This window comes from Hipposideros armiger, unplaced genomic scaffold, assembly GCF_001890085.2.
Source record: "Hipposideros armiger isolate ML-2016 unplaced genomic scaffold, ASM189008v1 scaffold_226, whole genome shotgun sequence".
Taxonomy (NCBI): Eukaryota; Metazoa; Chordata; class Mammalia; order Chiroptera; family Hipposideridae; genus Hipposideros; species Hipposideros armiger.
Genome location: NW_017731576.1, coordinates 1,265,842 through 1,287,118, shown reverse-complemented (window position 1 = coordinate 1,287,118; position 21,277 = coordinate 1,265,842). Strand labels below are relative to the sequence as shown.

At 45.5% G+C, this 21,277-nt stretch overlaps 1 protein-coding gene across 1 annotated transcript in view; it reads right to left on the bottom strand.

The window, feature by feature from the left end:
* EPHB1 (EPH receptor B1) overlaps nucleotides 1–21,277 on the bottom strand; it is a 323,417-nt gene that overhangs the window by 108,122 nt on the left and 194,018 nt on the right. Inside the window, exon 4 of the mRNA XM_019654615.1 lies at nucleotides 77–201. Within this exon, the coding sequence (XP_019510160.1) occupies nucleotides 77–201 (125 nt within the window). The remainder of the gene's footprint in view (nucleotides 1–76; nucleotides 202–21,277) is intronic.

Below are 21,277 nucleotides of genomic sequence, written 5' to 3'. Positions count from 1 at the left end.
TGTCTCCTTGTGCTCTCAGCTGGCCGCCACCTATGGAACAGTGGCTGGCCCTGGGTCTTGCAAGCCTGAGGCTCACCTTCTCATAGTATCGGATCTCATAGTCCAGGATGATGCCATTGGGCTGCTCAGGCTGTGGCCATGACAAGGTGATGCTCCTCATGGTGGCGCTGACCTGGTGCATGATGGGAACAGTAGAAGGGGCTGTGGAGAGAGGGAGAGACAGGGCATATAAGCAGACCTTCAATTACATGAGAAGCGCCATCTTTCAGAGATAAGTGGGGAGAGAAATGTCATTAGGTTTGAACCCTGCCCTTTCTTCTTCATCAGCTAAGCTGGATCTGCAGAGCTTCCTGCAGGTTTTGCAGAACGAATGGAGTTTGGATAACAAAGGTGTGAGAGGTGATCATTTAGGATAGGAAAACGTGTGAAGGCAAGGGCTGGAATGGGCATGGCATTTTCTGGGTAAGGAGGTGGAAGTCTTGACCACAACAAGAGATGGTTGGAGGAATCATGGAAAAACAGTGTGGCCTGGGAGGCTGGAGCCCATTAGGGAGGGCATGACAACAGTGACAAGTCTAGGCTTCAGACAATAAGTAGGCCAAGAGGAGCAATGGAATGTTTTTGAGCAAAAGGTGATGAGGGAATCTCAGTCTTACAGTAATGAACTGGGCTATTGCAGAGAAGAGAACCCGAAGGCAAGGGGTGATAATGAGAGAGTGGAACTGGTCAGTACAGAATTACTGTGCAATAGAAAGGAAACATTCTAAGTAAACATCTCTTTCTGAGGCTGCTTGGAAAATTTTGCTGCACTTCAAAAGAAAGCAGAGGCATCTCTCAAAAAGACACGAACACAAACCAACAACAGAGCTCTTTCAGGTTTCTGTCATGGTTTTCCAAATGGGGACGTTCACAATAAAGAGCTCACAGATACAAATGAGGAAATGATACACAAACCAAACATTTGCAAACAGGATAATAATTCCAAAATCTGTGAAGTGATTCTGAAACCTCTGTTTGGAAATAATATTATTTATTTCCCAATTCAACACTTTTCACATGGTGTAAGTAAAAGGAAAACAGTCTGGAAATAATAAATGAGGGTTGTCTTTCTAGGGGAAGAGGCAGGTAATGGATGAGGCTTCAGCCTGCGCTGGCTCAGGAGCCATTCCGTTTAGTTCTGGCACCCCTGCAGTGCTGAAGGTCGTTTCCTCACAGGAACTCCACTTTACAGGGTTTCTCTGGGGACCGTGGCTGACTGACATTTACTATCCTCAATTTAAGTTAAGAGATTCCTCTCCAAGACCTGAAGTTACAGAGCATGGCCACCGGGTCATGGGGGTCGCTGTGTTCTCTGCCACTCGCTGGATTCTCAGTGAGCACCTACTATGTGATAAGTGGAGTATGGTGATGCTGAGCACTTATTTTGAAGATGCTCACAGCCTGGGGAGCCATAAAGAGAGCACAGCATGAGAGTGTTATGATGAGGCCTTAGAAGCAGAGTGTCCACCTGGGACTTTGCATAGTTCCCATCAGAGACCTTGTGGTGGCTGTGAAAATGTGACTCTCAAAACTTACTGCTGGGAGCATAACTGACTAATGGCCCCAGATGCTGGGCTCTGTAATCCATCCCCACATTCACAGAGAGGCCTGCTTCCCATAGGCTGTTCCCAGGCAATGACTGAGAGTGGCCTGGATGCTAGGGCATGACAATTCCTGACTCCTCGGATGGGAAACTTTCACTCAAAGACTCTCCCGTGGACTTAGCAATGCTGCCTTGTGACAGCACCACAGTCTAAGACTCTTCCTACCCAGTCGTCCTTCCTTTCCTCTCTCCTTCAGAAGGATCAGACCTTCATCCCAGCCTCCTCTGGCTTCTACCTCATTTCCAATCTCTGGCACATCTAATGCCACCGTGGTGTGTGCTTCATGAAGGACTTGAATTCACGCAGTCCTGAATCCTCCTATAATTACCCTGCGCTGGCCCTGCTGTGTCCCAAGGGATGGGAGGTCCACTGCCTCTAGGAGCTACGGCACCATATTTGGGTAACTTCCACCAATCTGCACATCTTCCTTATTCTTATCTGAACTCTGTCTTCTTCCCACTGGTCTCAGTTCTGGCAGCTGAAGTAATATAGAGTATTCCCTTTTCCACAGAACGGCTTGTCAGATAGCTAAAGAGACTAGTTAGGTCTCCCCTGTGTCTTTCCTGCTGAAAAGAATGGCCAGGTACTATGAACATTTCCACCATGATATGCTGCCACCCGAGGTGGCTCTTTTCCAAATGGGGCTCCTGTTATCTAAATCTCTCTTTAGGCATGAGGCCCAGAGGTGAACCCAATTCTCCCACTGCTGTTTGAGCAGCAAAGATTAGAGTTAAATTAATATCTACCATTATCTCTGTACTATACATCTATTAATGTGACCATTAGCCTTTGGATCAAAGACACATCCCTGCTATTCAGTTCTGAAATCACAGTCAAATAGCACCTTTAGGTTGTCCCTTGGTATGCTCTTCATCTTTTGTCCGTAGAATTGGCTTTTGACTATAGGGATTTACATGTATCTCTTTACCTTTATGATGTTAAAGTTCGCCTATTAATCTAGTAAACCAGAATGACTGTTGATCCTGATTCAACCATCAAATGCACCTTCTCTTCCTCCTAACTTAGTATCATGGCCCAGTTCATTCATTCATTAATGAAATAAATATTTATTGAGCATCGGCCATGTGCCAATCACTGCTAGGTTCTAGAGATTCCACAGGGAATGACATAACATTTCCTGTCCTCACAGAACTTATTTCCTAGCGGAAGGATTCAGAGACTAGATGTAATCAATCAACCAATCACAAGGTATGTTAAAAATATTAAGTACAACAGGAAAAAAAGTGGAGCAGAAGAGAAAGGATACAGAATGCCAAAGTGTAGGAGGCGGCCGGGAGAAGGCTGCGATTCTAAACCATGTGGTCAGCGAGGCCCTGCCTGAGAAGCAGATGCAGGAGCACAGGGCTGATGGAGGGGAGGGTGGGAGCCATGCCGCTACCTGGGAGAAGAGCATTTGGCAGGGAACGGCCAGTGAAAAGCTTCTGAGGCAGGAGCAGCCTGGTATTTCAGGCAACAACAAAGAGCCAGTGGGACTGGAACAGAAACAAGGCAACAGAGCAGGATCCCGAGGGACACTAAAAAGACTTTGGCTTTTTGCTCTGAGTGAGATGGGGAGCCATGGGGGGTCACGAACAGGGGAGTGACATAATCTGACTTGGATGTTAACGGTATCACTCTGCTGGGTTGAGAATAGAACGCAGCGACCATGTACACGCTCAAAGACCTGTTGTAATGTTATTATAATAATCCAGCTGAAAGATCGTGGTTACTTGGACCAGGCTTGGAGCAGTGGAGGAGGTGAGAGCAAAGTGGTCAGATTCTAAATACATTTAGAATGTCTCAATGAATGTAGGATGTAGAAGGAATAGAAGAGTCAAAATGATTCTGGGGGTTTGGGCCTGAGTAACTGGAAGGTGGGGCTGCCATGGACTGAGATCAGGCAAGACATCAGTAGGAGCAGTTTGAGAGGAAAAAGCACGTGCCCCTCTTAGGAGAGAGATGCCCAAGATGTGGCAGAGTCGACACTAAGTAGGCAAACGATGGATAAAAGGTCTGGACTGGAGATAGAAATTTAAAGTCATCAGTATTTCAAAGATATTGAAAGCAGCATAACTGGCAGAGATCACCAAGAGAATGAGTAGAACAGAATATATATTCTAAGAGTCAGGAAGTGAGGAGGAAACAGCCAAGGGGCCTGAAAAGCAAAGGCCAACGAGGTAGAAGGAAACAAGAGGCCTGATCACCTAGAAACCAAGTGGCAATAAGCACTCCCAGGAGGAGAGAATGTGTCAAACGCTGCTGCTAAATCACGTAAAATGAAACTAGGGACCGAGCGTGGACTGAGCAACAGCCTGGATGGTTAACGGTGTGTATGGCTCATGATCACCTTTTCCAAGACCCCGTGTGCATTGTGCAGAGCCATGGAGAGGATAAAGGTGCTTCAGGGAAGGTGAGGCACTTTCCAGGGTCAGTTAGATCATTGGGGTGAGGGTGGGTCCCAATGGAATCCCAAGGAGATGGGCAGAGAACGGCTTCTGACAAGCCTGCTTTCCCCCACTACCACCACCGCTCACTGTGCATGGGCTGCCCTTTCGGACCTATGTGAAAACACGATTCCAGGTTGTTAATCATGTCAGTGCCTTACAGGTTTACAGGATCCTCCTGCCTCGAGAGCTGGAGTATGGTGTATTAAAAATTGGAAAGAGGAATCTTAACGGCCTGAGGATTTTGACGGGCTTGGTTCTTTTCTTTGCCTCTCATCCCTGGAAAGCCATCATTTAAAAGTCAACATATTTGCCAAACATTGCGCCAGGCTCCTGCTCTATCACTGGGGACACAAGGACAGGAAAGAAAGTCACAGCCCTGCCTTGAAGAACCTTGGAGCCTAGCTGGGGTCAGATTGTAAAGAGAAAATCATAGGGCAGGATACAGAGGCAATCGGTAGCCAAAACCCACTGAGGGGAACATCCCTGTTACACAGATGGCAAGGACCTCTCAGCTGCCAACCAGCAGCACACAGATCCAGGAGAAGATGCCAGAGGGTAAAGGTCACCACCGCTTGCATTTCTCAGATTTATGGCAATGGCGTGATGCTCACAGATCCATCCCATGGCAGGCTGTTTAATCTCACACAGGTCACTGTGTCTTACATTTTAATTGAGATGGGTTTAGCACATGGGAGAAAATAAGAAAGTATTACTCTTCCACCCTGAAAATCAGGGGCATCTTACACTTGGTGTTCTGCCACTGTGATTAACTACCGTGATACATTTGTTGTTTTTTTCCCCCCCTTCTCCAAGTGTAATGCCACCTCTAAATCTGGTGCTTTACATGCTGTGGAACCTTCAGACAAAATAGAAAATAAAACTAAGCTCAGGTATCCACTCAAACACCAACTTCTAGCAAAACTAAAGCAGACTAAGGAGAGATGAGAAGATTATTCAAAGAAGCAGCCCCTAGGACCCCCAAATATGCTGATTCCAACAGTAAGTCCTGGCAAACTGCCTTTTCTCCAAAAGCCTGCATCCTCAGATGAAGGAACGGTTTCACTGAACTCTTGAAAGAGTCTCTCTTTCATAAGCACACGGAACACTTTTGATTAAATGAAACAATCTACTGAGAGAGGAAATGAAACTATAGAGTTCAGAAAGTTATTAAAATTTAGCAAAGAAGCAAATGTAGACCTTTCTTTAGAAAACGTAAAAGTAAAGAATTAGTTTAGGGACTATTTGGAAAGTAGACACTGAGGCTGAAGAAAGATGTGTTTGGCCTAAAGAGGAGATGCTCAAAAAATAAAAAATAATAATAATAACAATAATCAAAATTGCCCTGCACTCTTTCTTAGCCAAATAAAGAGGCTGACCCAACAGGAAGCTGGGATCCAAAGAAGAGAATGGGAAGCAATAATAAGTGTCCTGTCAGTCACCGAGAAAAAATCAACTAAGGGCTTGAACAGAATCAGAACCAGGAGTATCTGATAAGAGAGTCTAGAGCTAATATAAGAGGCCTTTTAATGTGTCTAAAGCACAAAGAGACTCCATCTTCAAACTTCATTGGTCAAAGGGCTCAGGGATGGAGATAATGCAAAGGCAGGCAGAGTGAGTCCTTGTCTGTGTTTTTTTGCCCAGGACAACTTTGGGGAGCTCTTACTCCCAGATTGCTTTTGAAGCGAACAGATCCAAGATAGTACATCACACACATACAGCAGTGAAAGGGCACAAAATGTTCTTGCCTAAACTGACAAATGAGTTGTGTATAAATTGTAGGGACAGTATGGCCCCAGCTGCAAACTACAAAAGAGCTCACAGAAGACATGGAACAAACATTAGCCCAAATTGGCCACAGGTCACTGCCAGTGACATCAGAGTCAGGGCCGGGCCAACTACCAGCCAGCCCAACTACCAGCCAGCCCACCATTTGTAAAAAGGGCTCCAAAGAAGATTGTAGGGCCTGCAGTCCTGTGATACTAAGACTGAGCTGGGGATGGTGGCATGACTCAATCTCAGATATCAATAATCCTTAATCTAGACCCTGGAGTCTTAATGTGCGGAAGCCCTGCTGTCATATCTCAGGTTCACCTAGATTATATATTTTATATTTATCACATTCCTTGACCCTTTAATCTAATTAGTGACTTCGTCATGTTTAAAGTTTTCTTCTTACTCATTTTTCCCCCTTACTTGATAGGGGCATTTCCCCCTAACAATTAAACTATCTCAGATTCCAAAATGTGAGAATGAGCTGATGCTTTTTTTTCCTAGGACAATGACTAAGTTCTAATGTATTGTCTTTGTTTATTAAAATTGTTTCCTACACTTGAATTCTACAAATCAATGTTACCACACTACATTTAATAAAAACTCATAAAAAATAAAAAAATAATAAAATAAAATGTAATTCTATGCATATATTAAAAAAATTAAAAATTATTTCCTAATGTCTTAATTGATTTTTGTGCAAAAATAATTCTTTCAATAGTTTTAACCATAATCCACTTGGGATATAATAAATCATATAACAGTTTATTATGTTAAAGTGTTTTATTTAAGACATCTAAAGTATAAGTAGTTTTAAAGAAAAACAATAGCAAAACATACCTACATTCAAAATTAAGTTGATCTTTTGGAGTAAAGTGTTTAAGGAGGTTATACAAATATGAAACTTGGGTTTCAGAGTTCAGCAAATCTCATCTAAAGGGAGAAGTGTTGCTTCTGTGGGTGGAAATCACGCTAGGGACAGCCTCGTCCTGAGGCCAACTGCCACCTGCCTTAGGGGCTCGGGTGCATGTCACAGCTGAGTCCGCTCTACATTGGCTCATGTGACAGCATTTTCAAGTCTCCTGGAAGATAAATGCCTCAGTTAGGGGGATTTTCATATTTGAACTTTCCAAGGAGACGCATGGAAATGGAGATCCATCTGCCTCCCTGACAATAACTCAGGCTGGGCAGGGCAGGGGAGCCGTCCCTGGCCCTTTCACATGATTTGTGGGGAGACATCCTTATAGTGACCCCTCAAAGCGATGCTGCTTCCCCGGCCTCCACAGTGCACCTGAGGCTTGGCAGCCGCTTCTACCATCCTACACCTCGCTTTTTCTAGGACAGATATCCTCAGCTGATAGGCATTTGGGTTGTTCCTACATTTTGCCTATTGTGAATGATGCTGCTAAGAACATTCGTGTATAAATTTCTATGCGGACCTATGTTTGCATTTCTCTTGGGTATATACCTAGTGGAATAGCAGGATCATATGGTAATGCTAACCTCTTCTATTCTTTCTAGACTAGCATTTCCCAGCCAAATCATCCTTAGACTAACCACCTGCAATCTATACCACAGACCCAAGCTGTGAGGAAAACAAGGTGGGGTAGGGAATGTAGTAAGGAGCCTAGGACCCCAGCTCAGGGCAGTAGAAATTAACAGAAATAAAGAAGAGCTGTGGTTAGGGTTCTTTGGATGCTGCAGAGGCTGTAAAACATGAATATGAGTCCTTATTTTATGAATTTTTCATATGTTCTGAGGATGTGCCCTATGTAATCCATTGCTCCTTCCAACTAGATCCAGTCTACCAGGCCAGGGGACTTGGGGACCACCCCAAAAGTCCCCTTCTGGGTCCACCACTGTTCACATATGCAAATCAGTCCCTGGGAATTGTTCCCTAGGGTACATGTGAAAAGCACAGTCCAGTGACAGCCTTGGGTATTTATTTGATAAAAATCTTTAAGAAAATAAATAAGCATGTCAACCCAAGCAGGGTGGAGGCGATGGATATGAATGGATTTGGAGCAAGGGAAGGCTAGCAGCAGGGTTCCCCAGAGAATAGTGTGATAAATATTCCAGAAGACAGATGGTTCCCATCTCGAGATGACCAGAAGATTTTCTGGGAAGTAATCTAGGAAATAAACAATAGTGTGCCTTGTCCTTGAGGATAAAGAGACCCTGTGACTCTGGGAAGGGGTGTGTCATGCCCACCCTTTTTATGCTATGATCCAGGAGTCACAAATGCTCACTGACTTTGTCCCTGCCTTTCTCCTGGACTTGTCACCAGTATCTCCTCACACCTAATATCCTGTCCTAACTCATTTGTCCACCTCTGGGCCGCTTCACTTCAAACTGACTGCAGCCAGATTAATCTTTCCAAAGTTCGATTTACCCACATTTTGCTGATGCTTAAAAACCTCCAATGGCTCCCCATTGGAAAAAGTCCCAACTCCCTCTTTAACATTTAAGATGCAACAGCCCCTAACCAATGCAGACTGCTTCCCACTGCTCCCTTTCAGGAACCCACTGCTCTCAACTAACTGCTCCACTCACCATGTCCCAGCAGAACTCATCTTTTGAGATCTCTGCCTGTAGAACCACCTGCTCTGGCCACCTCTCTTCATAACTTCACTTGCCTTCAGAGACCCAGATCAGGCCACACACTGCCTCGGGTTAGCCCTGCCAGATCATGCCCCCCAGAGCACCCCTTCCCTCCGCCCAACTCAAACTCTTACTTTAATGGCTCTCACTTGGCTATAATCACTGCCTCGGGACACAGTGCACTGTGATCTAACTTTCAAGGTGCTCATCTCTGCTCTCCATCACTGGAATAAATTCTTTAGAACAGAAGTCATGTGTTTAGCCTCTTCCCACTGTGTTAGCACATAATAGACGTTCAGTAAAAAAGGCCTTTACTGGAATGATTGCAGTTTCTTCTCTAAAAACATCAGAAGTAAAAAGGGTCAGAAAATCATGTAGTTGCACCTACCATGGATATTGGCCTTCAAAGGAGAAAGGTGTGTGTGGGGGTGGGGGGAGGCAGGGTTGTGATTCTGCAGTCTGCACTGCAGAGGAATATGAGTGGATCTAAAAATAGTGACCCCAAGGGAGTGGGGATAGAAGTGCTACCGGCCTAGAGGCAGAAACAGGGAGGCTGGGGCCATCTCCATCTCACTGGGGTATTTTAACTGAAATGTTATGCTAATGTTAGTAGTTATTTAACTTTTCTTCTTTTTGAGCTGTGGAATCCTTTCTCCAAACAAAATTTCCTTGTAGCACAGTGCAAAACAGAACAATTCAGAGCTGCTCTGGGTGACTCAGAAGTGGGAGTTTCAGAGCCTCGAGGCCAGTCCATTTCCTGTCTCCCCAACTCCGACTCTGAAGGGTCCACAGAGAGATCCAGAAATGCTGGCCAGTCTCTGGAAGTCCCCTTGAGACCTCAGATTAAATTCTGTGAATTCCTAAAAGGTACAGGTGATGAGATTGAGAGTGAGGAGTGGGGGATGGGTGATGGGTTACCTTTTTCCTTACATGAAACACATTTTTAGGGTAAAAAAATTATATTTAAATGTTAGCTAAAGACTTCAGACCCATAAGTACTGATGACAAAGAACAGCTTACACACAAACAAATTGTGCAAATGAATTGTGCATAGATGAATTGTGTTTTTCTGACATTTCTATTTTAGGCGATAACTTAGTCAAGAAGATACTGCTTAGATAACAGGTTCTCCCTCGGTTGATGAAAACTCATTTCATTGCACAAATATGCTTGAATTTTACATTAAGAAGCCTGACTCATTAAATATTTTTGGTGCAGTAATACTTCTGGTCAAAGTAGATTAAATAAATAAGCAATTAGTTTTGAGACTGGGTATGAATACAAAAGCAGAATTAATTATTTTTCTAATTGTTTTTCCCTATTGCAGATGTTGACTTCTTTACTTTCATTCTGGGCTATGCCTTGAGATGACCCTGACACCCCTTTCCAATCTCCCTCTCTACCTTAGAATTACCTGGGGACAGAGGACCCCTCTGAATGGGTGGCATCAGTTTCATGATGTTATGGAATATTGGCTGAGTCTCGTCATGGGCTCAATGGAGTGGGGATAGGAGAAAACATGAAGGCTCAGGCCTGGGTGGCTGAGTTGGCCCCACACCTCCAAAGAGGTACTCCTTCCAGGGTTTGGTTCCAAGCCAAGGGGTGTGTAACAACTGGGGGTTGAGGATGAGGGCTGCTCTGGGGATGTGGGTTTATAGCATAGGGCCTCAGTTCTGATACTACCTCTGATGGGAGGAGGGGTGTCTTTATTGGGATCATCCACCTGACTGTGCTAGCTTTCAAAATGTGGTCCCAGATCAGCGTCACCTGGGAACTGGTAGAACCTTGAGTACCAGCACAGACTTACTGAATCAGAAACTCTGAAAGTGGGGCTCAACAATCTGTATTTTAACAAGTCCCCCAGGGGATTCTGATGCACGCTCAAGTTTGAGAACTATTTGTCTGGAAACCTAGAAATAAGAATGTTAAACTTTGAAAGGATATCCGAGGTCACTTAGTTTTCTGTCAACTCTTACAATTTATGGATTAGAGCACTGAGGGCAAGAGAGTGAAAATAACTTCCCTAAGTCCTCAGCAGTTTCCAGCAGAGCCAGAAATAGCAGGACTTCCTGTCAGAATTGGGGCCTTTTCTCCCCTCCCCCTACACTCACACACCCAGAATTTTCTTGAGGATGCTCAGCATGGGGGAGGGCAGTCAGAGTCACATCGCTCATGGAAGGGTGCTGCCTGATCCCTCAGGGAGATCAGAGGTGGAAGTGTGTAGAGCCCTGTGCCAGAGGAGGAGGCATCCAGGCTAGGGGGGTCCTGGGGTCCCTTGTGCTTCCTAGATCTCCCTGCTTGGCTTCTCCTCCCTGCTGGGGTAACCAGAAGGTGTACCCGGAAAGGATAGCAAACCTGAATGAGGCTGTGAAGGGGTGTGTGAGTGTATAGGGGTTCTTGTCAGGTGACACCTGTCCTAGGCAGGCACTGCAGAGTGACTGAGGGCAGCTCAGGAGACTCATCAGGACTCACGTGGTGGCTGGGGCTAGGTGCTCAGCTCCGCCTCCCGCAACGCCGTGAGCCTTTTCTGCTGTGGAACCAGAGCAGTGGCAGCTCTGGTTTGTTGACTGTTTAATCACAGAAGGCAAACTGGAAAGAAGTTCACTGGAAACGCCAGCACTGGAGCAGCCCCAGGAGAGCAAACAAAACCCTACAGCAGGTCGTGTGCCCCTTACTCCCTGGCTCTCATGCACAAGTGTTCAGCAAAGCATCCAGCACAGCTGAAGTTGTTCCATGTTAAAAGCCACAACCAGTATTCTGCTTCCTCATGGCAACCTCTGATGAGCCCACTGGACCTCTTGTTGGCCTCATCTGGCCCTGTCAGCCTTGACTTCCCCCTGATGCATCAGTCTTCTCCATTATTGGTATCCCTCAGTAACCAGCTTAGGTTCTAGCTTTGCAATAACATAATTGACGATACTCCCCTTACCCTCAGGCATGAGTTGCCTTATCTTTTCATAAGATACAACCAGCAAAACTCAACCCAAGAGAGACACACGGTCAATCAATTTTCTGTAGGGTCTGCTCTGCAGCAGCCGTGCACTGCTGAGAAAGTCACATAATAGGACATATGGGCAGCTTTTTAAATACATGATCCCCAACTTCAAATGAGCCCTCAACACTTTCTGAAAATGCTGAATTTCTCTGGCTAATTCCATCTCCCATTCTCTGCAACGGCACTGCCAAACTTTTCCATTCTCCTTACACCTTCAACCTCAATACTCTCCCTTCACTCTCAGCAACCACGCTTATCTCCCACCTCACAGAGAAAATAGAAGCCTGACTATCCAACTGCATAAATAATACCTCAACTTGGGTACCCAAAGTCTCCACAAATCACACATGCACAGAACTAAACCCACCTCCCCTGGCCACCATTCCTGAATGCTTCTGGGAGCCCCTAGCATGTCTCCCACATATTTGCAAAACATCCTTTCATTCTCCTGCTTTGGTTTCTTTGTGCTTGATATCAGCTGCCTACAAGACCCCTGGAGGAAAGCTGCTCACTAAGCCAGATTTCTGGTCCCCTCCCTGAGGTGAGGACCTGTGACCCTGTGACAGCACAGTTGCCCTGTACTCCCTCAGGCAGCACCCTACTCAACCCAACCCTAAGAGCCCCCCCTGCCCTGCTACTTAGTTGCAGCACCTTGTCACCCAGCCTCAAGGCTACCTGTTGGGCTCAAACCTCACCCTGTTTCTCCTGCAAAGCCATCTTCCTTGCCCTCCCAGTCCTCGTCCCTGGGTCCTCACTCCCTTCCAGGGCATCTGATGAACCACCCAACACCGGAGGTCCTGTCTCTACCCAGCCCTCTGCACTCCCACCTCCTCACAAGCTTCCTACCCCACATGTAACCCCAGTCCTAAAAACAAATTCCAGCCCACTGATTTATGAGTACCACCAGGCTGTGAACATTATGTAAGGCCAGCCAGGACATCCTGCAACAGGAGACACCATCATGAGCTGCAGAGATTACTGTAGGAGGGAGACCTGGTCTTCAGGAGCTCTCAGTCTATCAGGAGAAATATGGCCTGTGCACACGGAAAACTAATGCACATTCAAGAACTCATTGGGTCATCCTTATAACTATGCCTAGTACAGTTCAGAGAAGGGCAATACATGTCAGGATTTTCTATGGTACAAATAGGGTCACAGGGGGCACGAATGGGCCCTTGTCCTCCTGAGCTCTTCAGGATAGATAACATTTGCTCTGTGCCAAGAAGAAAAGAAAGAGGGAGAGGGAGAGGGAGAGGGAGAGGGAGAGGGAGAGGGACAGGGAGAGGGAGAGGGAAGGAAGGAAGGAAGGAAGGAAGGAAGGAAGGAAGGAAGGAAGGAAGGAAGGAAGGGGCACACACAACTAAAGGGCTTAATTTTATAATTCTATAGCTTGGCTCTCAGAGGGAAACTGATCCCAAGGTCTGGGGGGCTGGAAAAGAGTCTCCCTTGCACTGGAAAACATTTGTGGTCCAGCATTTCCTTTATTTACCCAGAACATTTGATGTGCCTTTTTTTCCCCATCTCTCACATCCGCTCAGAGAAAATGTTAATTTTCTGAAATTAAACACTTAGCTTGATTACTGTTTTGTTAATTGCTGCATTCAAAAACCCCTGGTGCTCCTGCCTGTTTAACATGGATGGCGCTGTGAAAATGATAGGCACAGAGTTGGTGGTGTGCAGGTGGACAGACGACAGCAACGGAATGTCGTGCCAACTACCCCCAACTGTGCTTGCTCAAGCAGCTGAGTCCCCACCCATGGGGGAAGGGAGCAGACCAGGTCATAGCAGGTGCCTCCCTCGGGGCCATGTTTTGGGAGGACAATGCACCTAGGAAGTCCTATGTCTCACCAGCATCTGGGAGAATGTAGAAGCCTAACTTCAATCAGAGCACCTGTCCAAAGACCCCTGAGGATGGAAAGACCACAGAGAGAACTTAAGTTGCACCATTTGCTAATGCTTGAGATTAATTTAAGAAAGACTGAGGCATTTTTATTCATATATTTATTTGATAATTTATTAATTCATTCAATGAACATTTATTGAATGCTATTATTTCCGGCACTTGCTAGACACTGAGGAACAATAGCCAATAAGATAGGGCCGGCCAAGTGGCACATTGGTTAAGAACTGGCTTGGGATGCCAGAGGGCCCTGGTTCAGATCCCACATATGAGGGACACTGCCCTCTACAGCTAAGATGATGAACAACAGCTAAACCTGGAGCTGGGCTGCCGTGGGTCGCCGGGCGACGGTGTGGGCTGCAGTCCCCTGCTGCAGTGGGTTGCCATGGGCTACCGTGTGTAGCCAGCAGCCACCGTGAGCGGCCGTCCAGAAGCCGGCAACTGATCTGCCTCGCCCGGGAAGAGCGCAATGATGGTGCCAGCTTGGGCCAGTGAAGCAACATCCTCCACAACTAGACTGAAGAACAAAACATCAGCAACTTTTCTGTTCCCCTTCCCTCAATTCCCCAATAAAATCTTTAAAAAGAAAAAATAGCTAATAAGATAGACACAGGACATGCTCTCCAGGGGATTAAAGTCGTCTCATGGAGCAGACATTTGCTGGAGGAGCATAGAGTGGACACATCCCCAGGACTCCCCCGCCCTCCTATCCACTTTGCTGGAGCCATAAGGCAAACAGCAACTGTGTCCTAACCCAACTAGAGGTGCTCTTTGCAGTGAGAATTATAACTATCTCATTTGGACTTCGAACAGGGTAAGGTATTTAACTACAATCTCATTGGCAGCAGTCCTATTTTCACTTAACAAGCCATGTAGTTGGAGGGCCTGGCCCAAAATGGGGTAAAATGAACAAATAGGTACCCTCTAGGCATCATCTCAGGGATGCAGGGCGAGCCATTCTCAGCTGTTCTTGAGCTGTTAACAGTGTCACCAGCCACTGCTCAGGACCTGGAACAGGGAGAATTCCCCATTCAACCACAGTGTGGCCCAGCAGGTGATATCTGTCTCCATGAAGCTCATTGGGTCAGTCAGTGAACAATAAAACCTCCCACCCAACACTGTCACTGTACAGCAGCAACCGCCACAGAATGAAATGCTCTCTAGCAACTTCATGTGGTTACATCCTAACTTTTGGAAAGTGAGAGCAGGCACCACAGCAGGTTGTGGTACCAAGAGCCCAGCTGAGGCCCACCTGGAGTCACTTCCCAGATAGTCACATGCTCATTTGTCACTTTGCTGGGTCTCTGATTCCAGTCTCAGCAAGTGCCGTGGACTAGAATGTCAGCTACACAAGGCATGAGTTTTGTGCGTGTTTGCTACTGTGTCCCCGGCGCCTGGAGCTGTTCATGGTACTCAGAAGGCCCCAGAAAGTATTTGCTGAGTAAGTGAAAGAATCAGAGCAGAAAACAATGCGTCATCATGTGGGAAGTAGTCACTAAGACTGTGTTGAATGAATGAATACATTTCCAAAGTTAAAGTACTTAAACAAACAAACCAACCCCTTTGAGTGTGCTTGAATCTCACTGTGTTCCTCTGAGCGGATCAGGGCTCCTGGAAGCATCCTAAGATCATCCCCTCACATTTTCCTTCTAGGACCCACAGACGACGAAGATACCAAGTCACCTGGCTGACTTGGAGGGATCATCTGGCCACCTGTGGACCACCAGGACATAGGCTGATCACCACACATCTGCCAAACATTTATATACGAACTCATATGTGGGGATGAAAGGAAACTGGCAAGTTCGTATTTCTCAAGGGTCTCTTGTGCCTAGCACTCTGTGGTCCTCCCCTCATGAGCTGGGGTAGGTGAGAAAGTCTGATTCTCCACATGACTCACCATCTAGTTGAGAGCCCCTAGGCTGCCGGGGTAGAAGCCATGACTTTGGTCATGGTCAGTGCTACCTGCCAACTTTGCTCAGCTCAGCAGACAACACACCATGATTTTGCAAATGGCAAGGACCTTTCTGAGGTTACTTTAAAGTTCCTTCTCAATGCCAGGGCTTAAAAAACAATAAAAACAACCTTTTTAGAATTAACAAGGAGAAGAAAGCAATGAACTGAACTATGAAATTGGATTAAGAACAGTGAAAATTTCATTTACTTAGGGGTTTTTAAACTTTTCTTTATTAACTTCAATAAAAGTTTTCTTTAAAGTCATTCCAGGATTTTTCAAGTTCTGACTCAATCTTTTCTCTGCTCTGGAGCAAATTTCGCCTGTTAATTTCCAATGAGACCAGCCCTTAAAAATGAACTAGTTTTAGCATATGGATCTTAACACTCTAAATTTTTACAGGCAGCAGTGTAATATTGTTTTAATATTTAATTTTGAGATTTACATAATATCTTTCCTCCAAAGAGCTCAATATATTGCAATATCATAAAATTTCTTTCATATTCAAAGATTATTCTTTATGCATGCAAATACTATATTTAACTAAGGAATAATGCAAATTAGGTGATGTATTCAGAGAAATCAGTGGGCTAGGTAATTCTCTTGTAGGAAAAGTAGTGTCTTAGTAACTTAATTGTCTAGGAACTTCAAAAATGCCTTAAAAATGGACAAACTATAAGGGCTTGTGACTATTAACAGAAGTCGTATATGTATTTTTTTCAATCAAGTTAAGTAATGGATTGTGTCTGTGTTGTGGGCACATCGGATGTGTTAGTATTCCACGTACAGTCGGCACAGCAGGCCGTTCATGAACTGTGTAGAATATAAATGTCAGCTATCAATATAAATATCTGCTGGTGGCATCATGAAAGGAAAGAGAAAATTGTTGCTTCCCCAAACATACGACAGGGAAAAATCGGCTCCTCTGAGCGGCAGGATCGGCCTGTGCCGGGGACATAGGTTCTGGCTCAGCTCCTGTCCTCAGCATTAGCTCATTGGGATGCAAACTTCACTGCTCTCCTTTCTAGTGCCCACGCCTTCCTCAAAGAACAGACAAACCGACACCTGTCATTCATCTGATATGGATGACATGAGTCCCAAACAAAGAGATGAGAGGCCTTAAAACAGCAGTTCTCAACCTGTGGGTCGCGACCCCTTTGGGGTTCGAACGACCCTTTCACAGGGGTCGCTGGGTACTCGTATGTGGGCGTATCTGCATGTGGGCCTGGAGACGGATAGAGAAGCGGTGTCTCGGTTCCTAAGACCTTCAAAAATACGTGTTTTCCGATGGTCTTAGGCGACCCCTGTGAAAGGTTGAGAAGCGCTGCCTTAAAAGGAAAGAGCCTAGGAAGAAAATATCCAGCAAATTGCTGTCTGGCTCAGGACATTTTCTCAGAAATGATACTCATCTCCATAACATGGTTCACAACATGGTTCTCTATCCCCTGTCTCATTCAATTGTCACAACACCACCAGGAAGCAGGTGTCATAACTCTCACTTTAGAGTTGAGAAAAGAAGGATTGTGGAGGTTCAATAAACTTGCATGAGTCACATGAGCAGAGAAAGGTTACCAACCCCAAGACTCCCCAGCTGTACCTCTGCCACCAGGAGAGCCCAAGGAGTGAGGGGGGTGACTGCCTCACAGTGGAATGAGACTAGAGCAATTCAGCACACCCACCTTTTGAGCTTGAGTAAATCAAATTAGCCCTCTGAATCAAAGGTTGGAAACCACAGCTAACAGGCCAAATCCAGATTTAAATTTGTTCAACTCTCAAGTGCTTTAAAGATTTCTAATTAGTTGTCAACATTTCAAATTTGGATTTTCAGCCTATCAGACATGGCAACACTGGTTCTGGCACCATGTGCTCATGTGCTGGAGCTGAGTAGGGGCTGCCCTTGATATCTTCAGTTCCCCGCAATCCCCACCATTCCTTATTGCCTGAAACCTGCTTTGTTCCTCTCCCTTGCCTGCCTGGCCTCATGGGTCTTTGAGTTTATTCTCCCTGGCTTACATGGTCCCAAATTCACTGACTTAATTTTGCTACAATTTGATTTTATAGCTGTGTTGGTCTGATTTGTCTTATTTACTTTTTCCAAGATTTCCTCCGAGGTCCCCTTCCCCAACTCTGACATTCTGAGTCTAGTTGGCAGAAAAGAGAAGTAAAGTTTGTCACTCACTTTAATTCTCTCTGACAGCCGGATGATCTGGCCATCAGTCTGAATCTGGGGCCAGGTGCCAGAGAGTGACTGGGGGAGTTAGTGGTGATAACAACCTCTCTGCAGATCCCTTGGCCACTGGAACAGAGAGAGTTCCACCTGATCTGGGCTATTTTAAACTCAAGGCAGCTGTATTCAGTGCAAAGCTGCATCCCTGAAGACCTCACATAAATCTGAGCTTGCATAATTCATGACCAACCCTGACCAAAGATGATGGACAATTTTTTGACAGGTAAAGTGGCCCAGCTATGTGGCAATAGCTTACAGAGAGCTTAAAACTTACACAGCTCACCATAATGCATTTTTTTATCAATCAGAGGATAAAATGGCCACAAACCTGAGTTTCAAATCCCAAAACATCATTTGCTGGCTGTGAGATGCTGAGCAAATTCCAATGGCACTCGGACTCCAGTTTCTTCATCTGACCCATCTCATCTTTGTAAAGAAAGAACATGGAGGGGCTTGGCACATTGGAGGTGCTAAGAAAATGGTAGTTCTCTGCCACTGCCTATGGGCTGGGAGAGGATCCTATCCTGATCCTCCCCAAGTAATACAAGATCCTTGAGTAGTCTGACTACATACAGGGCAGAGGACACCATGGAAGGAGACTGAGGCTCTGGGTCTCAGGATTCAACAGACCCTTCAGTGTCTCCCAGTCATGCTTGCTTCTGCAGGAACTATATCTACTGTGTGTCCAGTGGACCATAATGTGATTACAACATCTCCTATAGTCTTAGATCACAACCCTTGGTGTCAAGAAAAGCCTATTGGTGACTTTCTATGGTGGACTGAGACCAAACATAACCCTATTTGTTGGATACTTAAGTCAGCTAAGATTAGCTGCCGGCCTCCATTTGGTAGGGCTCATGACAGCAACACGATGCAGCATCAATACAGCATGCCTGGGCAGCTCTGAGAAAGAAGAGATGAATATCCTCTGTCTAGTGAACAGTAAGAATGGCATGCCCAGCCACAGATGAGGTCCGTAGCTGCTAAACAAAGGAGGACTAGCCCAGAGCAGTGAGCAGCTGCCCAAAATAGAGTCAGATGTTCATGAGCATCAGGCGTCAGATCAAGTCCAAAACCACTTGGCAGCCAACTTGTCCAAGCCCTTCCCTCATATGACCCTTATACCCATTGTCAGGACCCAATTAACCTTGCAAACAACTTGTGCCCCTCAACACACACCCATCTCCCATCTCAATCCAGAGGCAGGAGAAAGCTTTTTCTGGTTCAGTGTCACAAAGAAAATTGTGGAAGGGTAACAGGGGCTGTGAGATCCCTTCCTCTCAGCAGGATGGCATTGGCTGGCTCTGAATAACCCCTCCATGATTAGAGGATATGGAATGAGAAGCTCAGAGGGACTGTCTACCTTTTAGAGCAGGAAACAGGAAGGCAAAAATATAGGTGATGTCCTGCTGACTTTCCTCTAATCCTAGGTTCTCCAAACCCATTTAAGCCTCTGCTTCCTTATCAGAAAAAAATGGAAACAATAATGCCCAAGTTATAGGGTAATTATGAGGATCAAAGGAGTCCATGTATTTCAAAATTCTTTGTCATATCAAAAGAAACACAAACATGAGGTGTTAACTATAATAAGTATTGCCTATCTCCCCAGTCAGGACCCACTCAATGGTCCCAACTATTTCAGTTCGGGCAGTTCCAGACACAGAATGGCCACTCAATAAACATTTATGAGTTGACTTAATGATTGATCCCAGGACTGCTCTTAGTCAAATTCTTTACCTGCCATCTACCTACTCATGACCCAAACAGTAGAAGAGTGGTGGCCACAGGCACTGACAGGGGTCACACTGTACCCTGGGGACATGGGGTTGAGGTGGGGAAGCTGACATGGATCTCCCCTAGTGTGGAGAAATTCAGGGTGCCCTGGAAAGGAGTGAGACATGCCATGACTTATTGGTGATACATGGGTCCATCCACCTCATCCCTTCGTGGCTCTGAGTCATTAGATTTTTTTATGATGCCTGTTATTTAGTCTCTCTTTCATCTCATAAAATGTAGCTTCTATTCATGTTTCTAAACTGTTCTTGCAGCGGTATAGGCTCAAGTACTTATTTTGAAGGTTCTCACTTAAAAAAAAATTATCTGTTGATTGAAAATAATTTGCATTCACATGCGGATTCACCAAAGCGGTATGATGGCACCATGTCCTCAGAGCCCCGCCACCCACAGATTAGCAAGCACTGGTCAACTTGACATTTATTTTATAATAGCCATGTGCCACCAAGAAGCAGTTGCATGCTTCTCTCATTGATTGTAAACTTTCTGATGCCAAATTCTAGAATTCACAAACAGAAATAATAGATTGAAAGGTGACAATGGGACTAGGCCAACAAAATCCAGGAAGGTTAAGAATAAGGGATGGGGGACAAAGGGCATGAGGATGGGAGAGGATAAAAGTAAGTATTTTGAATGTTGGTCATGCAGGGCCCCTTCCAGGAGCCCTGGTCCCTCAGCTCCACTGCAGCCTAGGAAGGTGCAAATGGCAAGACAAGCAGATGGGCAGGTTTGGGAATAGCAGGGTAAGGGAAGGGCGGGGCAGAAATCAAAGCAAACCGATATAAGTGGCAGGCTTGTTCACACATGCTTAGAAAGAGAGAAAAGACAGCCAAGCCCAGCATAACATGACAGCCTGGCAGGATTATTATTCCCGGAAGCTGGGACACTGAAGTATTTCAGCCAGTTTTCTGCCTTAAACTCTGCAAGGGAAATACTGCTAACAAAAGCTGTCCATGTTACATGCTCAACATGGTGCCAAAATTACCATTCTCTTTTCTGTGGATAAGACAGACTGTCACAACCTTTGTCTCCATGGCGCCGGGGCTGTGGCCACACCAGCTGGAGGCTTCCACACTGCCCCTCTTATTTTCTCACTGCACATGTATGCATGTAAACACGTGACCATATACATACATACAAACATACACACATGAACATACACACACACACACACACACACACACACACACACACTCCCAGCAACAACGCAGCCATCTGGACAGCCATGGTCTCCTGCGACACCTTTTCTCTTCTCAGTTCTGACAGCTTAAACCCAAGAATCATCTGCCATCAAACATGCCTGGTATTAAAAGAAGCAGAACGAGCTGAGGATGGGAAGGCGAGGAGTAGGAGAGGATGGAGGAGGAAAGAAGAGGTCAAGAAGCAGGAGGTGCATGGAGGGCGAGAGAGCAAAGAGAGAGACTTGGCTCCTGCGATTCCACTAACAAGCAGTCCTTTTAGAATGTGCTGACTGAGAGGAATCCATAATTCCAAATAAGACCACGGTTCACTGCCTACGCCCCCCATCATTGCCTACAGGTGTGATGTTTACTTCCTCTCTGCAGCCTTGCACCATCACCCCTGCTGAGAGACTGCTCATTTCTCTCTAACTCCCCTGGCATTTCCTGCATGTGTACAGCACATACTGCTTAGAATACATCATCTTGCAGCTTTGGACTTCCTGTCCATGTCCTGTAAATTCTTCAGGTAACGAGGCTCACGGGAGGAACAGTGATGTCCCAATATCACTTGTATCTCTCCCTCACGGCGTCTAATCCACAGCTTGGCATAGAGTAGGTGCTAATAACTGTCTTTTAATAATGAGTAAATAAATAAATAAATAAATAAATAAATAAATAAATAAATAAGTAGATAAATAAATAAACCGACTGGTTAAATGGATATAAAAAGAGATGGGTTGTTGCAAGAGGTATAAAAAGTAATAG